A 24,019-nucleotide genomic window follows, 5' to 3' on the forward strand; every position below is an offset into this window, starting at 1 on the left:
TTAGAGAAGACCCCAAGCCCCTTATTTTAGAGTATAAATTCAACCTTCTTCACAGTCCCCTCAGAGCCATCCTTGAGGAGTGGGAGACACTCAGCTGAGTTTCAACTCCTGATGCCTGGCTCACCCTCTAGGGAGGGAAGAGGTCCTTACAATGATATGACCAGAATGGAAAGTGTCATGGATTGAAGGAGGGAAACAGAAGCTGCAAATCGAAACCAAGCCAAGCCTGAGATGAAATAGAAGTCGACAGCACTCTGACTGTAGCTGTCTCTCGTCTGCATACCTGCATACCCCAAGGCCGGTTCTCCAAGCCTATCTGAACCATTTGTGCTTTAGCTATCTGTATGAAGTCTGGGTCATCTACCCATCAACAAAAACATGTAATTGCAGACAACTTTGTGGCACAAGCTAGGAAATGCAAGGAGGGGTAGGTGGTCTGGTTGGCAGCAATCACTGTGGGCTGAAAGATTCAATGACCTCATCTTCAAGAAATGCAAGTCTGGTGCGGAGAAACCACAGGTGGCAGTGTCACTGAGCAGAAAGAGCATTGAAGCTGACAGGGATTTACCCACTGATGCCCCAAAGCCCAGGAGTGCAGCAGGAGCCTTAGAGCCTAGCCCTCAACATCCAAGCTGCAGGTTTCACCCTCTTCAGATGCAGCCCCTGCTTCTCGATCAGGAGCTGGCTTGAGAACTTTGGATCTAGAAATGAACTTGCACTATCAAAGAAGCGCAGTTCCTGTGCCCAGGCTAGTTTCTCAAGGCTGGATGGTGGGGCTAAAGAGGGGTGGAATGTTCGTTATCTTTCACTTCAGCCTGAAGAGAAAGGGAGATTCCCACCTTCTATTAATATTTCTAGTCTCCTTTCTTTCTGCATCACGGCATGGAATATGACTAAAAAGCTTGTATGGTGATGCCTGGGTCTGCTGAGCTGAGGACCTCAGGGTGACTGGGGGAAGACAGCTAGGTACAAGACAGGGATGATCTGTGAGTGAAAGATTCAGCAGGGAGGCTGTAAGAGATGAACCTCTCGTCTCAACCTGACCCAAGTGACACAGTGTACCCACACACCCTGGGCATTCTTCACAGGGAACATGGGGACACTCACTGTGCTCGTGCCTGTGCCCGGGATAGATGATCCGGAATACGTAGTCTGTGGCCCTTCCTACACCCAACTCCTCCACGTCGACTGACCGTATGCTGCTGCGTTTCCGTAGCTTGGGGAAAACCTTGCCCTGCAGAGGGAGTGGGTGGTCAGCTTGTCCAGTGCACAGTCTCACCCAAAGCTGTTCCTGAGAGCTGTGGCTGGGACGGAAGAGAGGAGGCTTTCACCCAGCCCTGCACCCAGAGCCTCCCCTGCCAAGGTACCTTTCCCTGCTGGGTCCACAGCGGGGGCTCAAGCTGTCCACGAGGCAGCAGCCCATTCTCCAGACATGACAGAAAGGACAGCAGGTGTCCTCCCTGGGGGAAGTGCAGTGGCGGCCTCTGGATGCCATCCTGGCTCACCAGCACAAGCGTGCCACCGTTCTCTGGTGGGGGTGAATGCCCACACGTGAGGTGGGGGCCCTTCTGAGACCTCCCAAACCCCATCACCCTTGCCCACTGGTGACATTTCCCAGGCTAGAAAGGAGGGTAGACAGGCTAGGACATGCCTTGGGTGTCTCATTAATAGATTAATAGGACAGTACAGGGCTGACAAGGTGGCTCAGCAGGCAAAGGTGCCTGCTGCACAGCTCGACAACCTGAGCTTCAGTCCCATCCCTGGGACCCACATGGTGGGGGCAGAGAAGTGACTCCTGCAAACTGTCCCCAGGTCTCCATGTATATTGTGGTGCAGGTGTGAACTTGTGTACTTACACACATTCATATACTAAATAATGTCCAAAAAATGAAGATGGAGAGCTTGGTTCAGTGGTTAAGAGCACTTGGTGCTTTTGTAGAGGACTCAGGTTCAATTCCTAGCACCCATATGGTGGCTCACAACTGTGTCTGTAATTCTAGTTCTGGGGATTCAATGCCCTCTTTTGGCCTCCATGGGCACCACACATGCATATGGGTGTGTGTGTGTGTGTACATGAAGTGAAATAGCCATACACATAAAGTTTTGAAAAAATAATTTAAAAATTAAATATTGACAGTGGGAGTGCTAGGAGTGTGGCGGAACACATGCTTAGCCTATACCATGCCCTGAGTCTGATTCCCAACACTGCAAACAAGGGCATTGGGAGGGACACAGTAAGTGTGACAGGCCCCGTGCGCAGTGCACAACAGCAAGGAGGCGTCTGCTCTCCCGCCTCTGTGCCTCAGACAAGCAGACTCACTTTGCTGGTGGCAGTGGATGCAGACGATCTGACTGAAGGGTACCACCAGGGCATAGTCCCAGTAAACACTGAAAAGGAACCATATGGTGTCACTATGTCAACTGGTCCTATCACCCCCTGAAACTATGTTGAAGATAGGGCAGCCAGAGCCGAGCAGTAATCTTGGACAGCCCTGTTCCTCTAAGTCTCATAGTGTTTTCATGGCACAGAGCCTAGCAGTCTTAGCTGGCCAGCACTTGGCTTGTGCAAACCCCTCCATGGCCAGGCGTGGCTCAGTCTCAAAGGGCTTGGGAATCACTCCGGCAGCCTCTCCCTGTAACTCTTGGCATTGGATGAAGAGTAACGCTTGGCCCTTGGAGTCTACTTTGTTTCTCCATCCCCTTCTCTGGGACCAAGCTTCCATCCCCTTCCCTGGGACCAAGCTTCCATCCCCTTCTCTGGGACCAAGCTTCCATCCCCTTCCCTGCTTCCTGAGAACAGCTGTAAAACCTCTACCTCTTTTCTAGCTCAGAGTCCCCGAGAGTCCCATTCATGAGTTGGTTGGGAGTCCATTTCAGAGTCAGGTTCTCTGCAGACTGGTGCAGGGAGAGGTAGCCAGGGACTGCCTCCATGTCCTCCTTCTATAGGAAAGATATATACCAGAAGACAGTCAATATGGGCCTGAGAGTCTCATACGAGGGAACACAGCAGGCCAGCAATGGAGTCCTAGGGCTAGAGGCTGAGTAGAGCAAGAAGAAACAGAAGCTGTATCTGAATGTCTCCTCCCAGTTGGCTTAGTGCCATCGGCCCGGGTGCCAGGTGTGCCACTGGCCAGCCACACCATGCTGGGCATTCACTCTGCCTGCTGGCTGCCATCCTGGCTCTGGACAGACTGGATTCAGCTAGCCAGAGCAGATGTCATCCCTGTCTCCTGCCAACTCCATATGTCATATGACAATGAGGTATGGGTAGGATGGTATTCCCTTCTCTCTGGTTAAGGTTCTGTAACAAAGAAACTGGCTGAAGGCTTCTGGTCCTGGGACCTTCTAAAGAGGGCAGTGAGGGAAGGTTGCCGTCTCAAAGCATTCCTACCGGTTGCACCAGTACGTTGTTCTTGCCATAGAGCAGCCGAGTTCTTGAGTTCTGGTGCAGGGACTCCACGTACTCACGGGCACAGGCAGCTAGCCGGTCTTCTGAAGCACTGCCACTAGAGTGGCGCTTCCGGATCTGCCAGGAAAGATTACGGCTCAGGCCCGCACCCTGGGAAACTGGTCTTGGGAATGGAGGGTCTTCAGGCTCCCATGTGCCATGACCCTCTCTAGCTGACTCTCCACTATGCTCTCTAATCAACAGTAGTCTGAATAAGTGAGCACAAGAGCTGGGGAGAAGGACACTAACCCCCAGGGCAGGGCGCTTTGCTGGGGAGTCCTGTCGATTAGGGGGACCCCGGATGCGATGCCGCTGGACCAGCTCATCAGCAGAGGGGTCAGTCCAGTAATGGTCAGCTGTCTTGAGTTTCGTGTATTCCAAGGCACAGGGTCCCACTATGAAGACAGGGGTGGTTAATTTAGCTGGGGCTCTCTCATTACCCACACCATACTCCACTGAACCAACACAGGCCTTCAGTTTTCAAGCTCACCTAGGAGACAGGCCAGGACTGGGCCAAACACAGGGTCAGCCAATAATGCTTCCTTCTCATAGTACTTGCTGCCAAGAGGAGACAGAGGCAGGGTGACCACAGGGCTCCAGGACTCAGGCCAGGGTGGTCAAGCTCACTCAGAAGCATGCCCAGAGACCACATTCATGTCATCACCAAAAAAGAATGAGTCAACAGGATGAAGTGTTGTAGGGTTCTTGGTGTGGTCCATATTCTTGGGGTGCCAAAAGAGGGCTGGAGGCATGCCTACAGACTGCCATGGACTATTAACTATGTAGGGGGATGAGGCTGAGGTGGCTTGTGCCAAGGAAAGGACTAATGGGGGTGGGCAGTCACCTGCAGTTTTCGGCCAGGTACTGTACAACCCTGTCCAGAACTTTCTCCATGAGTGCTGTGCGTACCCATATGTGTTTCAAGGCCTGTGGGCTGAGAGTTGGGGCCTTCCCACTGGTTGAGCCCTGTTTCCGAAGGGCTTCTTGGCTGCCTCCTGAGGGTTTCCTGCAAAGAGAAGAGGGAAGGCTTCAGAAGCACAGGTCCCAGGTTGGAGTGAGAACAGGAGTGTGAATATGAGCTCAGAGTGCCTGGGCTGAGATAAGGAGCTGAAGTAAGGAGACAGGACATGGAACCTACAAAGGGCCAACCCTGACTCTCAGGCTGTCTTGAAAGCAGCAAATGCCAGGGACAGAACAGAAAAGACGTTGGGAAGTGCTGGCTCGGGCCTCACCTGCCCTCTGCTTGCTGCTGCAGCTCCTGCACTTTATGGCAAATCTCTCCAGCCACGGGGCATGTCTTCCCCACTTTAGTGAACAGGGCTGCCATCTTGTCACTGCGCAGGAAGCCAGCGGCACGGCGTCTTAGCTGATGCAGGAGACAAGCCTCCACAGCACCTAGGTCACAAAGCCAAAAGTATCTGAGCCTGGGTTAGAGGTCACCCCACTTGGCCTCCTTTGTTCTCCCTGAAGCCTCTTAGCATAAGGATGAGTTCTCTTGAGAGCTAGTGGAGGCAGAACTCAGCAGTTATCACTAGGAAGGAATTCTGAGGGAAGCCCAAATGTCATGCCAAGCTCCCCATTCACACTGTGGCTCCTGAATTTCTTCTGGTAAACTCGGGTAAAGTGCTAACTCCCTCTTGTCTTGGAACCACAGTATGTTTGAAGAGAAGTAGCTTTGACTTGTGCTGGAACTAGGGGTAAGACAAAGAAGTATATCTTTTTGTTATTGTTGTTTTGAGACAGAGTTTCTGTGTAGCTTTGCCTGTCCTGGAACTCACTCTGTAGACCAGATGGCCTTGAACTCACAGAGATCTGCCTGCCACTTCCTCCCAGCTAAACAAATATATCTTGACCTCCATCAAAACCTTTCCATCCTGTCCTGCCCCAAGCTCATGGTGGACTTTTGAGAACTGTCATACACCAAGCTGCGTCTCTCCCTTGCCTGTGCACACATGCCTCCTGTGCGCAGTGTCATCCCAGAGGGCTGTGAAGAGTAAAGCTGCTCACGAGTTGACATGAATGTCTCCATCTGATCATTAGGACAGGCAGAATCAGCACCCAGAGAGCACATGGCCCAGCAGCCCTTCCAGAGAGCATGGCGATGTGGTTGCTAAGGAACAACCTCTGAAGAAGCTGACGTATTGATGAAGCTCTTCAGGGATCAGCCCTCACAGAGCCTCTAGATGATTTATGAGCACAGCAGCTGAGAGTGGCAGATTTTTCTCCCTTCAGCACCGGAAGGACTTCCCTTAATTCATTCACGTTTTCAGGGGCCACACTTAATCTCTCCCTCTGGATCCTGCTTACCACAGAGACCCCACAGGAAGGAAAGAGGCTTGGCAGGAAAAGCAAAGAGTTGGCCTTGGCATGTACAAACATGGGCGCAATGTGTGGTAGTCAGTGCCTGGCCATTAGTGAAGCTAAACTAAGCAGTGCTGGGGACAAAGAGGTCAACAGCCCAGGGTCTAAGATTGGTATAGTGACTCCATGCTTCTGGGAAACCTGGTAACTGACTTCACACTCTAAGCCTCAGCTTTATCATCTGTGTAATGGGGGCAGTTCCTAGGACTGGTGTGATGTCACATGAGATGGGGTGTGAAACTACGTCCTTACCCACGGTCTGACTCTGGGGAGGCACAAGCCCCAGTCTGTTCCTGACTCGTCACCCTCTTGTTCAAAGACTGTTCTATAGCCAGGAATAGCCAGTGTAGTAGGACCTGGATACATCAGAGGATCATGGGCTGCCTCATAGGTGGGTGAAAGTGATGTTTTCTTTGATATGGGGGGGGGAATGACTGAGGCCTTGTCAAGGTCCCCCCCCCAAGAGATAGCTACTTTGAGCATGTGTACCTGTGTTGAAGCCATAAGAGGGAGACAGATGTCCTCCTCCACCATGCTTCGCCTATTCCTTTGCAGCAGGGTCTTTCCCTGAACTCAAGGCTCATGTTTTCTAGATGTGGTGGTTTGTGTGAAAACAGTGCCAGGCGTTGGTGGCGCACACTTTTAATCCCAGCACTCAGGAGGTAGAGGCAGGCAGATCTCTGTGAGTTTGAGATCAGCCTGGTCTACAAAGCGAGTTCCAGGACAGCCTCCAAAACAATACAGAGAAAAAGAAAATAGCCCTCATAGGCTCACAGGGAGTGGCACTATTAGGAGGTGTGGTCTTGTTGGAGGAAGTGTGTCACTGGGGACAGGCTTTGAGGCTCCAGATGCTTAAGCCAGGCCAGTATCACTCTCAATTCCTGCTGCTTCTCAGCTACTTCACCAGTACCATGTCTACCTGCATGCTGCCATGCTTCTCACTGTGATGACAATATAAGCCAGCCCTCAAGTAAATGGTTTCCTTTATAAGAGCTGCTATGGTCACAGTGTATCTTCACAGCAGTAAAAATCCTAACTAAAGACTCTAGATTAGGCTGAAAGCTATTCTCCTGACTCCACTGTCTTGGAGTTGGGCTACAAGCATGCTTGGAATGCCTGGCTAGTTACATCAGTGCTGGGATCCAAACTCTAGTCCTCATGACTGCACATCAAGTGATCCTAGCTGTGTGAGCCATCTATCCAGTCTAAAGATTGTTCTGATTAGCACAATCAAGATATGAAACTTGGGCTCAGGAAATAACTACTAATTTATTTTAAAGGCAAAGTCTCACGAAGCCCAGACTCTTTTCAAATTTGCTATGAAGCAGACTCTGACTTTGAACTCTGAATCTTCCTGTCTCCATTGCCCAAGGGCTGGGATTATAGGCATGCACCAATATGTGTGGCAAATTACTTCTCAAATAGAGTTTTTCACCTGCTTTTCTACCTTCATTTAAGCAGTGAATAGGCAGTTACTGGTTTTCCATAAAAGGTTTTGTCAACAGGCACTTGGGATGCAGAGGCAGGTGGATCTCTGTGAGTTAGAGGCCAGCCTGGTCTACAGAGTGAATTCTAGGGCAGGCTCCAAAGCTACAGAGAAACCCTGTCTCGAAAACCTAACAAACAAAAACAAACAAACTAACTTTTGTCTTTCTCTTGGACTCGAGTCAAGAAGGGAGGGGACTCTGAGGTTTTCTGCCAGCTAAGTAACAATACTCCAAGGGAGGGAAACAGGAAGGCTTCTTGCTCCGGCCTTGGAGGCCTTTGTTTTAGAAGGCGCATCTTTTCTTTCCTAGGGTGGTCACACATCTGTGCACATGTGTATGGGGATATGGTGTCCCATGTATCAAGCATACAGGAAATCTTTGGCTAAAGTGTTCATGTCTCCACCTCATAGCTAATCCTGCTCTCTGGGGAATCTTGTGTGGCCCTGGGGTGTTCAGGTGAGTCTTCTCCAGCCCAAGTCTTAATCTGGGGCTGCTGCAGCAATACATCTGTGTTTGTGGGAGGGTGGTCACCATTTCCTGATGTTGAATCATCATCGTGCAGAAGGAAAAGAAACCACCTTGAACAAAGCCAGAGTGGCAGCAGGTGGCACTAGTCCTGCAGGGAATCATGTGCCTCAATGATGTGACTAATTGCGAGGATAATGAGTCATTAGCCTTCCCACCTTCCCCAAGCCACTGCAAAAGCAGCCAGGCTGGGAGCTGGGGAGCAGCTATCCCATTTGGCCTCACCCGCCCTGCCAGCAGCCTCTCAGCACAGGAACAAGTTCTCCTGAGAGCCAGCAGAAGCAGAGCTCAGCAATTATCACAAGGAGGGATTGCTGAGGGAAGCCCAAACATCACGCCCATCACCTGGTTCACTGCATGGCTCCTGAATTCCTTCTGGGAAACTCAGGCAAACTGCCAAGCCTTGTCTGGGGAAGGAGGAGCCCCTCTCACCCTGACAGTCTTCAGGGACCTGTGAGGCCAGGTGTTCTTGGCTTAGTTCCATATGCTCCCTCATCAGTGGTTGCCAAAACTAAAGTATCCTTCCCCACTCCCACTGCAGAGATGAAAATGTGATTGTGTATAGCATGGAGGCAAAAGGATAATGATCTTGACAGAAAATTAGTATCTGAAGGGGCTTGTGGATGGGCTCCAAAAAATGCATTGAAATTATGTATATTTTAAATGTAAATTTCTGGTTTGTTTTACAATGTTTAGTGCCCCTGTGTCCAGGGTATGGAATCAATGGCTTTCAGCTTCTAAAAGAGGGTACAGATTTAGCCGGGTATTGGTGTCGAACGCCTTTGATCCCAGCACTCAGGAGGCAGAGGCAGGCGGATCTCTGTGAGTTCAAAGCCAGGCTAATCTACAATCTATAGAGCAAGTTCCAGAGAAACCCTGTCTTGAGGAAAAAAAAAAAAAGTCCTGATTCCAAAGGGATTAAGAATTTTTTCGGATTAAGAATTTTTGCTCTGAGCCGGGCATTGGTGGCACACGCCTTTAATCCCAGCACTTGGGAGGCAGAGGCAAGCGGATCTCTGTGAGTTCAAGACCAGCCTGGCCTACAAGAGCTAGTTCCAGGGCAGTCTCCTAAGCCATAGAAAACCCTGTCTTGAAAAACCAAAAAAGAAATTTTGCTCTGGCTCTTAAATTTATTTATTTTGCCCAACATATTTAATCCCAGCATTCAAGAGGCCAAGGGCAAGCAAAATCTGATTCAAGGCCAGCCTGTTCTACATAGTGAGTTCCATGGCCAGTAAGACCCTTTTCCAAAAGAAACTCTTCTTTTTACATTTATTTAGTGTGTGTGGAGGTCAGAGGTCAATTTGCAGGGGTCAAACTCAGACTTGGCAGCAAGTACATTTACTTTCTGAATCATCCTGCTGGCTGATACTGAGACTTTTGAGTTGAGCAGAAACCCAAACATGATTCTTACTTGTTCTGAATTTGTTCCCTAGAGAATGCCTTTTACAGACAGACTGAGTAGGGCACTGTGATGTCCCATTCCCCAGGGGCAAATTCAGGTAAAGACCTGTGTGACCTCATGTCCAAGGCCATCAGGCAACTCCAGGTCCTCATTGCCTGAAACCTGCCACCAGAATACCACATTGTTGTAGAGGTCATACAGATAACCACAGGAGTAAAGTACCAAGCTGCAAGGCCATTGCCCTACAAAGTGAGTTAGCTGTTTGAGCCCTGGGCATTCAGCCATGAAGACTTCAGGGCCCTGTCTCAGTGAGTCCTAGCACCATGTGGACATACATTGTGACAGGTGACAGCCCTGACATCTTTTGGCTCATTTCATATGAGAAAAACATGTACTAGTCAATAAATCCCAACACAAAAAGACTTGGGCAAATAAATTAAAACAAAAATAGAAAATAAAAAAACAAAACAACCTAAAGATGGGGGACAAAATAAAAAAGGACAAAAAGAATTAGAGAGGGAGACACAACTTAACAAGCACGGCCCTCTCACTACCTATCTTCATCTTCTGGTGGCTTTTAGAGTTTGGTCAGATGATCCCAGAGAACCTTCTCCATTGTCATCCATCTCGTCACACTGAAAGGAAAGCTCAGAGACAGCAGAAGTACAGCTAAACCTAACTCTAGCATCTTGCTATGAACACCCACTTAAGTCTGACATTGTCCTAAGGAAAGCTAAGGGCCACAGGCTGGACCAACCTGAGGAATTCCTCAGGTCCTTAAAAGATGTGGAGCTTAGCATATGCTACGTGGTGCTGGAGAGCATAGGGCTAATGGAGTCAATTGGTCTTGGTCTCAGGCCATCATATACTGATTTAACCAATCCAAGTGTCTAGAGTGCAAACATGAGGTCAGATCTGGAGGCACCAACCTGCAATCCCTGCCACCTAGGAGACTAAGGCAGGAGGGTTGAAAGTTTACCCTGTCTGGGCTACAATGTGGAATGAAGACATGCCAGGGGTGGTGGTGGTGGGGAATGACCACACAAAGATGGATACTGGGAGCTAGGAATACTGCTACTATGTTGCTGGTGGGAGGGTTAGATGATGTCATTCCTGGGCTGGAGAGATGGCTCTGTCAATTAGAGGCTAGGCTCACAACCAAAAATGTAAGATGATGTCATTCATATTTAGCACTTTGGCACCCTCCATCAAAGGTGCAAATAGCCCTTGACCCAACAATCCCTCTCCTGGATTTCTCCTACTGATGTATTTATAATAGCAAAGAACTGGAAACCACCCTTGTATCCATCAACAGGGGCCGGGCTAAGTAAATACGGTTTGTTCACACAGAAGAGTAGTGTGCAGCTCTAAGAAACAATGAAATGCTCTCTAGGAACTAACAGGGGAAACTTCCAAAAGCAAGGTTCAGGTGTATCATTGCATGGCACCTTCTGATCACAAAAGGGATGGTGGCACAGGGGGTGGGGGGCAGGTGTGGTGGCTCATACCTATACGTCTAGCACTTGGGAGGCAGAGGCAGGATAACTGACACAAGTTCAAGGCCATCCTGGGTTACATAGTGAGTTTCAGTGTCTCAAAATAGAGGGGGTGAGATCACATACTCTTGTTCTGAGGCAGGGACTCATGTAGCCTAGATGTCCCTGAACTTCCTGCTTCTACTTCCAAGTGCTGAGACTACAGGTATATGCCACCATCTTTAGCTTGCATCTCTATCAGGATTTAAAACCAATAACAAAACCCCTCTAGGTGGGTACACACACAAGCCAAGGTGCCCTGTGTGGGAGGTGGTGAATGGTGCAGGGAAAGGAGAAAGATACTGGGCATGATCCTTTCATAGTTTGGATTGTGTTTATAATCAGTTCAAGACAATAATGATGAGTAGGTGACCACCAAGGGTTCCTAGCATGAGGTGATGCTGGAGGCCTTCTCCAGTCTGGGATAGCACCAACCCCAGAATGGCCAGTGTGTCCATAGTACCCACTCATTTACCAGCTCCAAATGGTTTGCTTCCTCATGCTTAGCTAGTACCTGCTAGGGCAGCAGCAGGTTACCTGAGCCTGGCAGGAACCAGAGAAACAATTCTAAGTGATTTGACTAGTCTGAGTGTCTCAGGAGCTCACAGAAATGAACTGAAGACATGTCAGTGGCTGGGAAGAGGCCTTATAAACAAGGAAGATATCAGGAAGGTCTACCAGTCCACCTGTATCTTTCGTGCATGTATATTCAGTAGTTAAAAGTCCTGGCAACGGTGGCTTTCAGAGGACTAGTCCAGTTGGGCTAGTCCTGGGGTGTAGCACTTACAGTTACACAGCATGGCAGCAAGCTGGCCTAAGGACCAGGAGTTGAGGATGGGAAGGACACTGTGGCAAGTAGCTGGCATACCACCTTTGGCTCATTTTCACCTTTCTCCCCAACGCCATCTGCATGGTGGGAGAGTTGGGTTGTGGTTGCCATAGAGAACCAGAGGGAGGAAAAGTGTGGGTAGAGCAGTCATCCACAGGTGGTTCAATTTGGTCCTGGAGCTGTGGGGGCAAGTTTTGGGGCTACTGGTTCAGGCCTGTGAACAGTGGGGAAGGTGGCGCTGCCTGGCTGGAAGGGTTGGGGAGGAGGGGAGGCTCTTCACAGAAGCTAGAGCTTTGCTGCAGGTAAAGTAGGAGAAGCCAAAAGGCTTCCCCAAGCACCACAGGCCTCTTTCCTCCCTACTTCCTAGATCTGTCTGCTTCTACCCTGGGTTTGATAAAGGCTGCCTGCACTTGCAGTGAACATTCCCACTGTGTTTGGGAAACATTTTCTCTCAGCTTGTAAGGTGACAGTGACTTTACTTCAACTCTGGCGGCTTTCAGCTTTGCACAGCTCCCCAAAGAAGAAAGCAATATTTCCCATAGATTTTGACATGAAGGAGAAAGAACTGGCCTCACTTTCTGGAACCACAGCGAGGGAAAAGAGAATTATACCACAAGTACTCACTTTCTTTGCCCTGCAGGAATACTGTAGTTTCCCAGTGAATCAGGTGAGAGACAATCTCTTTCTCCATGCACAAAAGCAGAGCACATTCACCCAGTGGCAGAGACCCACCACATCCCTGAGCCTTGGATACCATGATCCCAGTCACCCAAGGACAGCCAACCAAGTGCAGCACAGACTTTGGAACAAGACAATTACAGATGTGTGTTCAAACACTGGCCCCTGAGCTGCATATCCCAACTTATCCTTCTCTTTAGAAAATCATTTTGTTGAGGAAAATTTCAAACACACACAAAAGTCAGGAGGATGGTATAACGATCCATCATCACATACCCACTGCCCATTTATATAGTTAACAGGTCACTGCCAAATTTTGTTGTGGCTAGACCATATGCAACCATTTTTTCCCTATTTTCGGATTATTTGAGGTAATGTTTAGACTCTTGACCCATGTACATATACCTTTATTGAACCTACAATAACAATAAACACTTTTCCTCTTTCTTTTCGGAGCCAATGCGACTCTGGCTAGCCTGGAACTTATGTCGACCAGGGTGGCTCAAAGTTGCAGCAGTCCTCCTGTTTCTATCACCCCCGCCCGAGTGCTAGGATTATAGATGTGCATCATAATGTCCATCCCTGATAACAATTACTTAATATGATCAAATTTCTGATTGAGTTCCCAGATTTCCTCAATTGTCTGTCTAGATGCTGTGGATTTCTAGATGGAATCCTCGAGTATGTCTGAGGAGGGTTTCCAACAGTTCAAGAAGAAGGTGCCACTGGACACCGTGTTATATGCTCTACATGCATGGCTTTTTCAAGTTTCTTATCTTGAGTTTGACTACTGAGCTAAACACCCTAGACCCAAGTAGCTTTTCCAATGTTCAAATCTACCTTCTGTGGGTAGGCTCAGAGATGAAAACGAGCAAGTGACTATGGGTTAGACATAACCAGCATGCAAGCCTTGGTCTGTCTGACTCCAGAGACTCAGCAATGGACCAAACCACGTACGTGTCCTTGGCTATGCCCTGGCACAGGGGGAGGGAAACCAGTTGCTCTGGACATCTGCCTTCCTACCTGATCAAAGCTAAAAAGCTACCTGACTTGTTTGCTTCTGGATGGAAAGTCAAAACTAGATAGTCTGCAAATAAGCTAATCACTGGATGTAGGAGGGAAGGAGTCCCTTTTGCTGAAAAGAGCCAGGCTAGCAACTGCCTGGAGTGTGAATCACTCAATGTGCAGAAACATCTCTGGCTGAGATCTCCCAGGTGGGTGCAACCTACTGCTGCACCTGCTGCTCGCTGCACCTGCTGCTCTCCCAACTTATTAGTATCTCTTTGCCATTCCCTGAAGGGGCTCACGGCAGGAAGACCTAACCGGCTGATGAAAGCTGCTTAGCAACAGGGAGCTGGTTAATAATGCCCCAGTTCCCAGTTCCAAGCTCTACCCCCACAGCTCAGCCTCAGCCTCAGCAACCTTGAGGTTGGCCCAGGAAAGCTGATGACTGAGGAGACAGGGCTGAGGCAGGCCCCACCCACAATGCTTAGCAGCTGGAGATAGTGTAAGAAGATAGAGTCTGAGAACTGCTCTCCAAGTCCAGACTCTTCTCTCAGCCACCTAAAGTTAAGATCTACAGGGTTGAGGGTGTAGCTCTGTGGTAGATGCTTGTCTAGCCTGCCTGAGGATCCCCAGCACAGAAACACACACAGACACAGACACGGACACAGAAACACAGAAACTTAGAGACAGAGACACAGAAACACAGAGACAGACGCACACACCAGAAATGACAAATCCTGGGACCAGGCATGGCGGCACATGCCTTTTATCCCAGGACTCAGGAGGCAGAAAAAACAGGCAGATCTCTGTGAGTCCAAGGTTAGCCTGGTCTATACAGTGAGTTTGAGGCCAGCTGGGGATACTCAGGGAGACCTTGCTCCACAATCCTAGTAACCAACCAGAATAGAGGAAATAGAAAGATGACAAGGGAGGTCAGGCTCAGAGAAACACAGCTTCATAGCTGATGCCTCAATCACCTCAAATCTCTTGATGATAGGAGAATAACTGTTCGTAAGCACATGCATTATTATTTCAGATGGAAGGTTCAAGGGCATGACCTGAGACAGTTTGCTGTTTGATGCTGACTCTGAGTGCTCTGTCTACAGTATTACACGGTAAAAGCACCTTCCTCTCACCGTGGAAGGAGGTGGCAGGATACACCAGTCAATGGTGGTCAAGGCTGGGAGGTGGAAGAACTGTTCACAAAGCCACAGAAAAAATACCAATCATTAATTTGATTCAACTAGAGACTGGACCCTGAATCTTAGACATGCTAAGCAAGTCTTCTAAGACTGAGCTCCAGTTAAGTCTTTTTTTTTTTTTTTTTTTTTTTTTTTTGTTTTTCGAGACAGGGTTTCTCTGTGGCTTTGGAGGCTGTCCTGGAACTCACTTGGTAGTCCAGGCTGGCCTCGAACTCACAGAGATCCACCTGCCTCTGCCTCCCAAGTGCTGGGATTAAAGGCGTGCGCCACCAATGCCCGGCTCCAGTTAAGTCTTTTAAATGGAGTCTCCTGTAACCTAGGCTGGCTCTAAACCACTGTATCAATGAGGATGACCCTGACCTCTTTAAAAAATTTTTCACCTTTTTTCTTTAAAATACTTTAAAAACACTTATTTAGTGGGTGTGTTTGTGTGTGGACACACAGTGCACTTTCTACTATGTGGGGCTCAGGGAGTCATTTCTCTCCTTTTATCATGGGGTTTCTGGGGGATAAAGCTCAGGTCTTGGGGTTTGACAACAAGCAGTTTTACCCACTAAGCCATCTTTCAGCCAGACCTTAAACTCTTTTTTTTTTTCTCCCAAGGCAGGGTTTCACTGTGTAGCCCCACCTGGCCTTGAACTCATAGAGTTCTGCCTTCCTCTGCACTGGGATTAAAGGCATGCACCACCACCGATTGGCTCAGAATTGTTTGATAAAAGCTGGTGTCTGAGTTGCTGATTTGAATTTCATAAACAGTCACTAAATGAGATGGGTGTGGTGGTCCATGCCTTTAGTCCCAGCACTTAGGAGGTACAGGCAGGAAGAGAACTCCTCTGAGTTTAAGGCCAACTTGGTCTTCATTGTGAGTTTCAGGCCAGTTAGGGCTATAAATCGAGGCCTATCTCAAAAACAACAATAACAAAATTCATACATACATGTATGCATGCATGAACACACAAATACACACACACACACACACACACACACACACACACACACACACACACACACACACACCAGAGAGAGGAGATGGGTCCATCTGGGGAGTGCTGCCCAGCCAATCTAGCTTAATCAGTGAGCTCCATTCCCAGAGAAGAGACCCTGTCCTCACAAACACGGTGAACGTTTTCTGAGGACATCTGAGTTGATCTTTGGCCTCCACACAAACCCATACCTACACACAGTCACACACACCACAAACATACATACCTACCAACACATACAAGATCACAGCCTTGCAGGAGGCCATGAGAAGCCTGACCTGCATTCCTTTGGCAACTCAATCGGGGCTGACACTCTTTGCATAGGACAAGTGCCATCTGGGTCACTTCAGTCCTAACACTGCCTACTGCCTCTCATCTAGGCAGCTTTTTTTTGTTTGTTTGTTTTTGTTTTTGTTTTTTTGGTTTTTTGAGACAGGGTTTCTCTGTATTGTTTTGGAGCCTGTCCTGGAACTCACTTGGTAGACCAGACTGGCCTCGAACTCACAGAGATCCGCCTGCCTCTGCCTCCTGAATGCTGGGATTAAAGGCGTGTGCCACCAACGCCTGGCTCATCTAGGCAGCTTTACTTGCAAACTTTTTTTGTCTGATCCTGTGGCATTTATGTTTGCATCAGTAACTCTTAGGAGCCTTGGAAGACAAGCAGAGCACGGCTCCTCCTGCTCCTGGACTGGGTTTAAAACCTTGGAAACAAAGCCAGGCAGTGGTGGCACATGCCTTTAATTCCAGCCGGAGGGAGGCAGAGGCAGGAGGATCTCTGTGAGTTTGAGGCTAACCTGGACTACAGAGCGAGTTCCAGGAGAGCCTCCAAAACAATACAGATACAGAGAAACCCTGTCTCGAAAACCAACAAAAAACAAAAACAAACAACTCTGGAAACTTGATGGCTTTATCTAGTACAATAATCAAAAATAGTTAAAAGAAAACCTATGTTCGGGGCTCAGTGGTTAAGAATACTAGCTGCTCTTCCAGAGGTCCTGAGTTCAATTCCCAGCAACCACATGATGGCTCACAACCATCTGTAATAAGATCTGGTGCCCTCTTCTGGCCTGCAGACATACATGCAGACAGAAAACTGTATACTTAATAAATAAATAAATCTTAAAAAGAAAAGAAAGACAAGAAAAAATGTTCTGGAGTGTGATCTTCTGACCTTATGCAAGATCTCAGAGCCTTTGACAGGAGGCCCAGAGCTTCCAGGGGGCTGGTCCCAGGCCAGCTGCAGGAGAGCTGGCAGATGCTTTTCACTTCAACAGGCTGAATGTGGGTACTCAGCACTTTTCTCCTGCTGGCCTCTCTCCAGCCCTCTCTCCTTCATTCTCCCCTGGCTACCCACACATGGCACCCATGCACAAGCTGTTCTCACTATTCCATAGCTTTCTACAGTGTGTGCTTTGACAAAGCCTAGCACTAAGCCAGAATTCTAATATGCTTGAAGGCTAATAATCATGACACTGGGGAGATTTTTCTTTTTTCTTTGCAGGGCATGAGTTCTATGAAGAAGCAACAGCAAATTTAGCCTTATCCTTAACACTCAAAGGAGAAGAAAAACGTTTTCTTCTCTTGCAACTCTAGGCATAAACTCAGTCCCCACAAAAATGTGAGGTGGAGATCACTGCTCTAATTTTAAAGAAGCATACTGGAGGTGACAACAAACTAATCCACGGTGGGCATGACATGGTAGTGCAGGCTTATGGCACTAGTAATTGGGAGGCTGAGGAGGGAAATCAAGAGACTCGGTGTCAAGGTCAGCCAAGGATAGATGGGCATGGAAAGAGGCAGGGAGGTAGGGAGAGAAAGAACACCACTTGTCTAAGATGGCTTTAGTATTAGGCAGAGCAGTACTTTTCAAAGCCCTTTGTCACACAGCCTCTGCTCACTGGCTGCCTCTGTAACTATTTTATTTTTCTCCATAGAGCTTGTCATTATGTATCATCACATCTTTTCACGATTTGTTTTTTTGTCTGACTCTCAACAGAATGTATTTCCTGGGGGCAGAGACTGTCTATCTTATCCTTGCCACTCTGCTGCATAGAGAATATTGTCTGGAGTGCTGCTGGACTTATGGGAAGGGCAGCTCAGTCTCTCTGTTGCCAAAAGCAGGGCAAGTAAGAAGGACCCACACAGGGCTGGAGAGATGGCTCAGAGGTTAAGAGCACTGACTGTTTTTCCAGAGGTCCTGAGTTCAGTTCCCAGCAACCACATGGTGGCTCACAAACATCTGTAATGAGATCTGGGGTCCTCTTCTGGCTTGCAGGCAGACATGGAGGCAGGATGTTGTATTCATAATAAATAAATAAATAAATAAATAAATCTTAAAAAAAAAAAAAGGACCCACACAGTGGAAAGAGATCACACTCTTAACAATTGTCCTCTGAACCCCACATGTGTGCTGTGGTGAAATAAATATAACATAATAACAACAATAAGAAAACTTTGCGTAGATACAAGTTTTTCATATGAAGGCAAACATCTGTTCCATGTTACATATGCCTCCCCGCCATGCAACTCTGTTCTACAGCCAGAGGTTTGGGCTATTCCTTCTTGCCTATGTTCATGCTGTTTGGCATCTAACCAAGTGCATGGGGAATTAGGACAATGGAGCAACCAAAAAAGTATGGCAGCCAAAAAGTACATAAAAACACTCCCAAAATATCAATCTTTTCTCAGAGTGAAAAAGGACAGGTAAGATGGGTGGTCCCAAAATCCAAAGCACTTAGGGCAAGGTTCTTTTTTTTTTTTTGATAGGGTTTCTTTGTGCAATAGCCTTAGCTGTCCTAGAACTCACTCTGTAGACTAGGCTGGCCTGGAACTCACAGAGATCTGCCTGCCTCTACCTCCCAAGTGTAGGGATTAAAGGTGTGTGCCACCACTGCCTGGCCTAAGGGCAAGGTTCTTAAAGCATGGTCCCTGGACAGCACCTCAACCTGTTCTGTGAACATCGAAGAAATCCAGAGTCTCTGGCCACTTCAGACCTACTAGAACCAGGGATGTCTTGGTGGGGACAAGGTATGTTATGTTCTACAATGCTGAGTCTTGGACCTGGGGCCTCATGCATGCCAGGCAAATGCTCTACCACTGAGTATGTCCTCCATCCTCTTTTCTTTCTATTTTTTTGTTTTGTTTTGTTTTGTTTTGTTTTTTGAGACAGGGTTTCTCTGTATTGTTTTGGAGGCTGTCCTGGAACTCGCTCTGTAGACCAGGCTGGCCTGGAACTCACAGAGATCTGCCTGCCTCTGCCTCCCAAGTGCTGGGATTAAAGGCATATACCACCAACACCCCGCTGTTCCATCCTCTTTCCAAAAAATTAAATTTTATTTGATGTGTATGGGTGTTTTGTCTGCTTACATATCTATGTACCACGTGCATGTAGTTCCAGAGTAGGCTAGAAGACAGTTTGGATCCTCTGGACTGATGTGACAAACAGTTGAGAGCTACCATGCAGGTGCTGGGGATCAAGCCTGCGTCCTCTGAAACAACAACCAGGATTCTGGTTTTTTTGTTTGTTTTTGAGATAGGGTTTCTCTGTGTAGCCCTGGCTGTTCTGGAACTCTGTAGACGAGACCAGGCTGGCCTCAAACTCACAGAGATCCACCTGCCTCAACCTCCCAAATGCTGGGATTAAAGGAGGTGTGCACTACCCTGCCGAGCCCCATCACCTCCCCTCTTGAATTTTTTTTTTTGAGACAGGGTTTCTCTGTAATGTTTTGGAGGCTGTCCTGGAACTCGCTCTGTAGATCAGGCTGGCCTCGAACTTACAGAGATCCCCTGCCTCTGCCTCCTGAGTGCTGGGATTAAAGGCACGCACAACCAACGCCTGGCTCCTCTCTTGAATTTTGAGCCAAGATCTCATTAAGTTTCCCAGGCAGGCCCTGGATAAGATAAGTCTTCAACTTCTGATCTTTCTATTTCAGCCTTCTAAATAGCTAGGATCAATCACAGGCTTGGGACATCAGGGATGACACGGCTGTGAATGTTTGAACACACTCCCAGGTGAATCTGGTGCTACTAAAATTTGAGAACTATTGTCCTAGGATGCTAAAATACACAAATATGCAACCTGAAGACTCTGATTCAGTAGATCTGGGATGGTGTTCAGATAGACTTCAAAAAGCCTTTGGGGCTCACATTCATATTTGAGAGGTACTAAACCAGAGACTCATCTTTCCCAAGTACCAGGACCAAGTGCTCAGTCCTGAGCCTATGTGTGACCCATCATTGTAAGGTGTTTACTCACCACACAGAGCAATGATGTGGCTGCTATCTTCATGCACAAACTTCCTGGTGACAGCTTCCTCCATGATTTGCTTCACCTGTGTGTGAATAAATGGGCATCTTCATTATTTTATTTATTTTTGCTGGGCTATTGAATAAACCCAGGGCAAACACTCTATCACTGAACTATATCCTCAGGCTAGCATTATTATTATTATTATTGTTTTTTTGGTTTTTCGAGACAGGGTTTCTCTGTGGCTTTGGAGGCTGTCCTGGAACTAGCTCTTGTAGACCAGGCTGGCCTCGAACTCACAGAGAACCGCCTGCCTCTGCCTCCCGAGTGCTGGGATTAAAGGCGTGCGCCACCAACGCCCGGCTGCATTATTATTTTTAATTTTCCTCCTTAGCAAAGGACTCCTGGGGTTTGAAGGTATATCTTTGTGGCTAAGCATGTTTTGGACACACAAGGTTTCTAGATTCAATTCCTAGCACCAAAAGGGAAAATCAGCAACAAAACAGGTCACTAAGAAGGTAAATAGCTTGGTTATGACCTCATGGTCTGGGTTTTGGGATACTTGCAGAGATGACATAGAGGAGTGGAGAAACACATGTTCCTTAACATAGCCTGCCCCAAGCTTTTTGGAGAGGAAACTAAGAGATATCAAATCCACCAACCAATCAGTGTGGAGGACCCAGTTTAGACAAAAGCGTCAGGGAGGCTATTTGCTCATCTATACTCAGCTGGAGAAGGGCTTAACGCATGTCCTTTGGGACAGACCGTCTCAGTACAGGCTGCAGATGAAAAACTTGCCCCTCCTTTTCTGAGTTTAGGAGTAGGTCCATCTGTGGCTGGCCAGCTCTCATTCATTCTAGCTAGGTTCTAAAACTCTGATGTCTTGGGGTTTGAGTTTGAAGCTAACCTCGGCTACGTAGTATGTTACAGAACCTGAACCCTGTTCTCAACTCTCAACTCCCCAAAGGCACTTATAGGAAGGGGATGTAGCTCTATGGCAGAGTGCTTGCCAGGCAATCAAGGTCCCCAGGTTAAATCTCTAGGACCACAAAAAAGGTATTATTATTGTTTATTATTATTCATTAAACATATAAAAAAGAGCTTCTATGATAATCTCATAGGCTCGCTGAGTTCTCACACATTGCATACTTTTGGAGTAGGAAACAGAACAAGTGCCAGATGGGGTGGCACATGCCTGGAATCCTAACTGTTGGGAGATGAAGACAAGAGGATCAAGAGTTCAAGGCCCAGGCTGGCTATATGGCTAATCAGGTAAAAGTTCTTCCTGAGCAAGCTTGATGACCTGAGTTAAGTCTCAGAATCCATGTCAAAGTAGAAAGAGAGAACAGACTCTACAAACTGTCCTGTGACCCACACAAGAACACTGTGGCATGTGTGTACCTGCACTCATACACATATCCTGTGCAAAGCTGAAAGAAGAGGTCAATGCCAAAGCCAACCTGGGCTACATAGCAAGTCCAAGGCTAGTGGGGGCAGGACACCTTGTCTTAAGCCACAAAAGAAAAAGAACATATAACCTCTTGTCAGAGCATCTTGCTTTATTACTCCCCCACCCAGTCACCACTTTTTCCTATGAATACTCAAATACCCACTATCTTTTTTCTATTCCTTTGGTTTTGTTTGTTTGTTTTTGAGGCAGCATTTCTTTTGTGTAGCCTTGGCTATGTAGATCAGTCTGGTCTTGAACTCACAGAGATTCACTTGCTTCTGCTTCCTGAGTGCTGGGATTAAAGGCATGTGCCACCCCTGTCTGGCTTCTTTAATTTTAAATTTTAATTATTATTCTCTCTCTCTCCCCCCCCTCTGTCTCTCTCTCTCTCTCTCTCTCTCTCTCTCTCTCTCTCTCTCTCTCTCTCTCTCTCTGTGTGTGTGTGTGTGTGTGTGTGTGTGTGTGTGTGTGTGTGTGTGTATGTGTTTTAGTGGTAACTGAACCCAGGGCCTTGTGCATGTTGGGCAAGAAAGAAAAACTGAGCTCCTGCTCAGACTCTTTTTGCTATTGTTTTCAGACAGTATTTCACAATGTAGCCCTTGGCTGGCTAGGAACTCACTATATAGACAAGGCTGGCCTTGAACTTACAGATATCTGCCTGCGTCTGCCTCTTGAGTCCTGGGATCAAGCCCAGCCACAGACCTCCTTTTATTTTTTTTGAGACAGGCTCTTAGTAAATTCCCTAAGCTAGCCTATAATTTACTCTATAACCCAGGCAAGTTTCGAACTTTTATTCCTCCTGCCTTTGCCTTGCTAGGATTACAGGCCTGTGCCACCAGGCCCAACCTCTGAGTTCTTATGTTAGTTTCAAAAGTTTTTACTTAAAGAAATTAATGACACTGGGGAGGCAGAGGCTGGCGGATCTCTGTGAGTTCGAGGCCAGCCTGGTCTACAGAGCGAGTTCCAGGACAGCCTCCAAAAAATACGGAGAAACCCTGTCTTGAAAAAACCAAAAAAGAAATTAATGAAATAACAGTATGGAGTGTTTTGTGATTTGTTTTTGCTTGATTAAATGATTGTGAGATTCCAGGCCGGGAGTTGGTGGAGCACACCTTTAATCCCAGCACTCGGGAGGCAGAAGCAGGCAGATCTCTGTGAGTTGGAGCCCAGCCTGGTCTACCGAGCAAGTTCCAGGACAGCCTCCAAAACAATACAGAGAAACCCTGCCTCAAAAAAAAAAAAAAAAAAAAAAAAAAAAAAGATTGTGAGATTCCTTTCTGTTGTGCATTGGCATAGATTGTTCATTCCCAAGTGTGTGAAGATACCATAGTTGACTGGCATTTGGGTATTTTCCAGTTTGGAGTTGTTATGAATCATAAGAATACCTGGACATATCTTCTGGTGAACACATGTACTGGTTTTTTAAAATTTATATTTCTAGGCAAGGAATTTCTGATGTATATATTGTTTTACCAGATACTGCCAAAAATGTTCTCCAAAGTGGCTGTAGCAATTTATACTCCCAACAACAGTATGAGGTTCTAGTTGCACTTACGCCAGATTCCATGGGGAATTTGCCAGGAAACAAATAACCACCACTGGGAATCAGAGATGGGTTTTCTCAACCACAGTATAATGAAAATAAAAAAATATAAACATAGAAAAAGCCAGCCATGGCAGAGACTGTCCTTATCTTTTTAAGGACTTATTTATGTGTATGGGAATTTTGCCTGCATATATGTCTGTGCACCAGGTTTATGTGGTACTTGTAGAGGCTAGAAAAGGACATCCACTCCCCTGGAACTAGAGCACAGTAGTTAGCTGCCATGCTACTTCTGGGAGTCACACTTGGAAGAGCAGACAGTGGTCTTAAACCAGAGCAAGCTCTCCAGCTCTCTTTTATTTTTTTGAAACAAGATCTCACGATTTAGCCCAGTTTTGACTCAAACTTCCAGTAATTCTTCTGCTTCAGGCTCCCGAGTGCTGGGGTTATAGGTATATGCTCCCACATTCAGCACTAGTCCTTACCTGGCATCCTTTAGACAGGATGTAGTGTCCTGATAGCGCCCTGGCTCCCAAAGTGTTTTGTTTTGTTTATTCACTTATTATTTATTTTGAGATAGGATCTCACTATGTAGCCCTGACTGGGTCTGGGTATCATAAGGACCATCTGCCCTAAGTGCTGGGGTTAAAGGTGTATACCGTACACAGCCATGCCAGGTCAAGGTCCTCTCAACAAGCACTCTATTATATGGAGAGTGGCAGAGCCCCTAAGGCCTGTGCCACCAGGCCTGACCCAGGACTTGGAGGTTCCTGCTGGACATGGTTAGTTGTTAGGTAATGAGGACCAGATGCACTCCAAACTGTTAAAAGCTCCCTCTATTACTTCCCAGGGGGTCTTTGCCGGAACTCACAACTACACAACTACAGATCCACAGGTACCTGAAGCAGCTGGAGGGACATTCTAGCTGGACCTACAGATGTTTTTAGGGTGAATCCAGAGGTCCTCTGTGAGAACAAGCTGTCTCTTCTTGTAGGAGAGAAGAGAATGGATTTTCTGTAGACCAAGCACTAAAGGGTGAAATTCATGGGATTCAATGCAGCCTTTTCCAGGAAAGTGCATCCCTGCAGCACACATTCGGTGTTCAAAGGAATCATGCTTGAAATAGAGTGGGAAGAAACTCACATTCTCAAAGTATTTCCCAGTAGACCTAGTCAATTCTCAAATAATCCTGTATACCCACTTTCCCCCAGCTCTCTGTCTTTAGACCAACTTCTTCTTGGGGATAATCACTGAGATTTCTCTTTTCTTTGGGGACAAGGCTAGAGCTCAAGACTATTTTGAAAATGCCTAAGAAACCCTCA

General features: G+C 47.3%; 1 protein-coding gene across 2 annotated transcripts in view; it reads right to left on the reverse strand.

Annotated features, from left to right (window-relative positions):
* Nucleotides 1-24,019, reverse strand: part of Sgsm2 (small G protein signaling modulator 2) — a 40,697-nt gene that overhangs the window by 15,223 nt on the left and 1,455 nt on the right. For both annotated transcript variants that reach the window (XM_040749137.1, XM_040749138.1), the window contains exons 2-11: nucleotides 19,714-19,789; nucleotides 4,681-4,843; nucleotides 4,293-4,454; nucleotides 3,939-4,006; nucleotides 3,698-3,843; nucleotides 3,392-3,526; nucleotides 2,816-2,940; nucleotides 2,321-2,388; nucleotides 1,368-1,528; nucleotides 1,108-1,234 (exon numbers count right to left, since the gene is read on the reverse strand). In XM_040749137.1, the coding sequence (XP_040605071.1) occupies nucleotides 1,108-1,234; nucleotides 1,368-1,528; nucleotides 2,321-2,388; nucleotides 2,816-2,940; nucleotides 3,392-3,526; nucleotides 3,698-3,843; nucleotides 3,939-4,006; nucleotides 4,293-4,454; nucleotides 4,681-4,843; nucleotides 19,714-19,789 (1,231 nt within the window). The remainder of the gene's footprint in view (nucleotides 1-1,107; nucleotides 1,235-1,367; nucleotides 1,529-2,320; nucleotides 2,389-2,815; nucleotides 2,941-3,391; nucleotides 3,527-3,697; nucleotides 3,844-3,938; nucleotides 4,007-4,292; nucleotides 4,455-4,680; nucleotides 4,844-19,713; nucleotides 19,790-24,019) is intronic.

This window comes from Mesocricetus auratus, unplaced genomic scaffold, assembly GCF_017639785.1.
Source record: "Mesocricetus auratus isolate SY011 unplaced genomic scaffold, BCM_Maur_2.0 Super-Scaffold_100007, whole genome shotgun sequence".
NCBI lineage: Eukaryota > Metazoa > Chordata > Mammalia > Rodentia > Cricetidae > Mesocricetus > Mesocricetus auratus.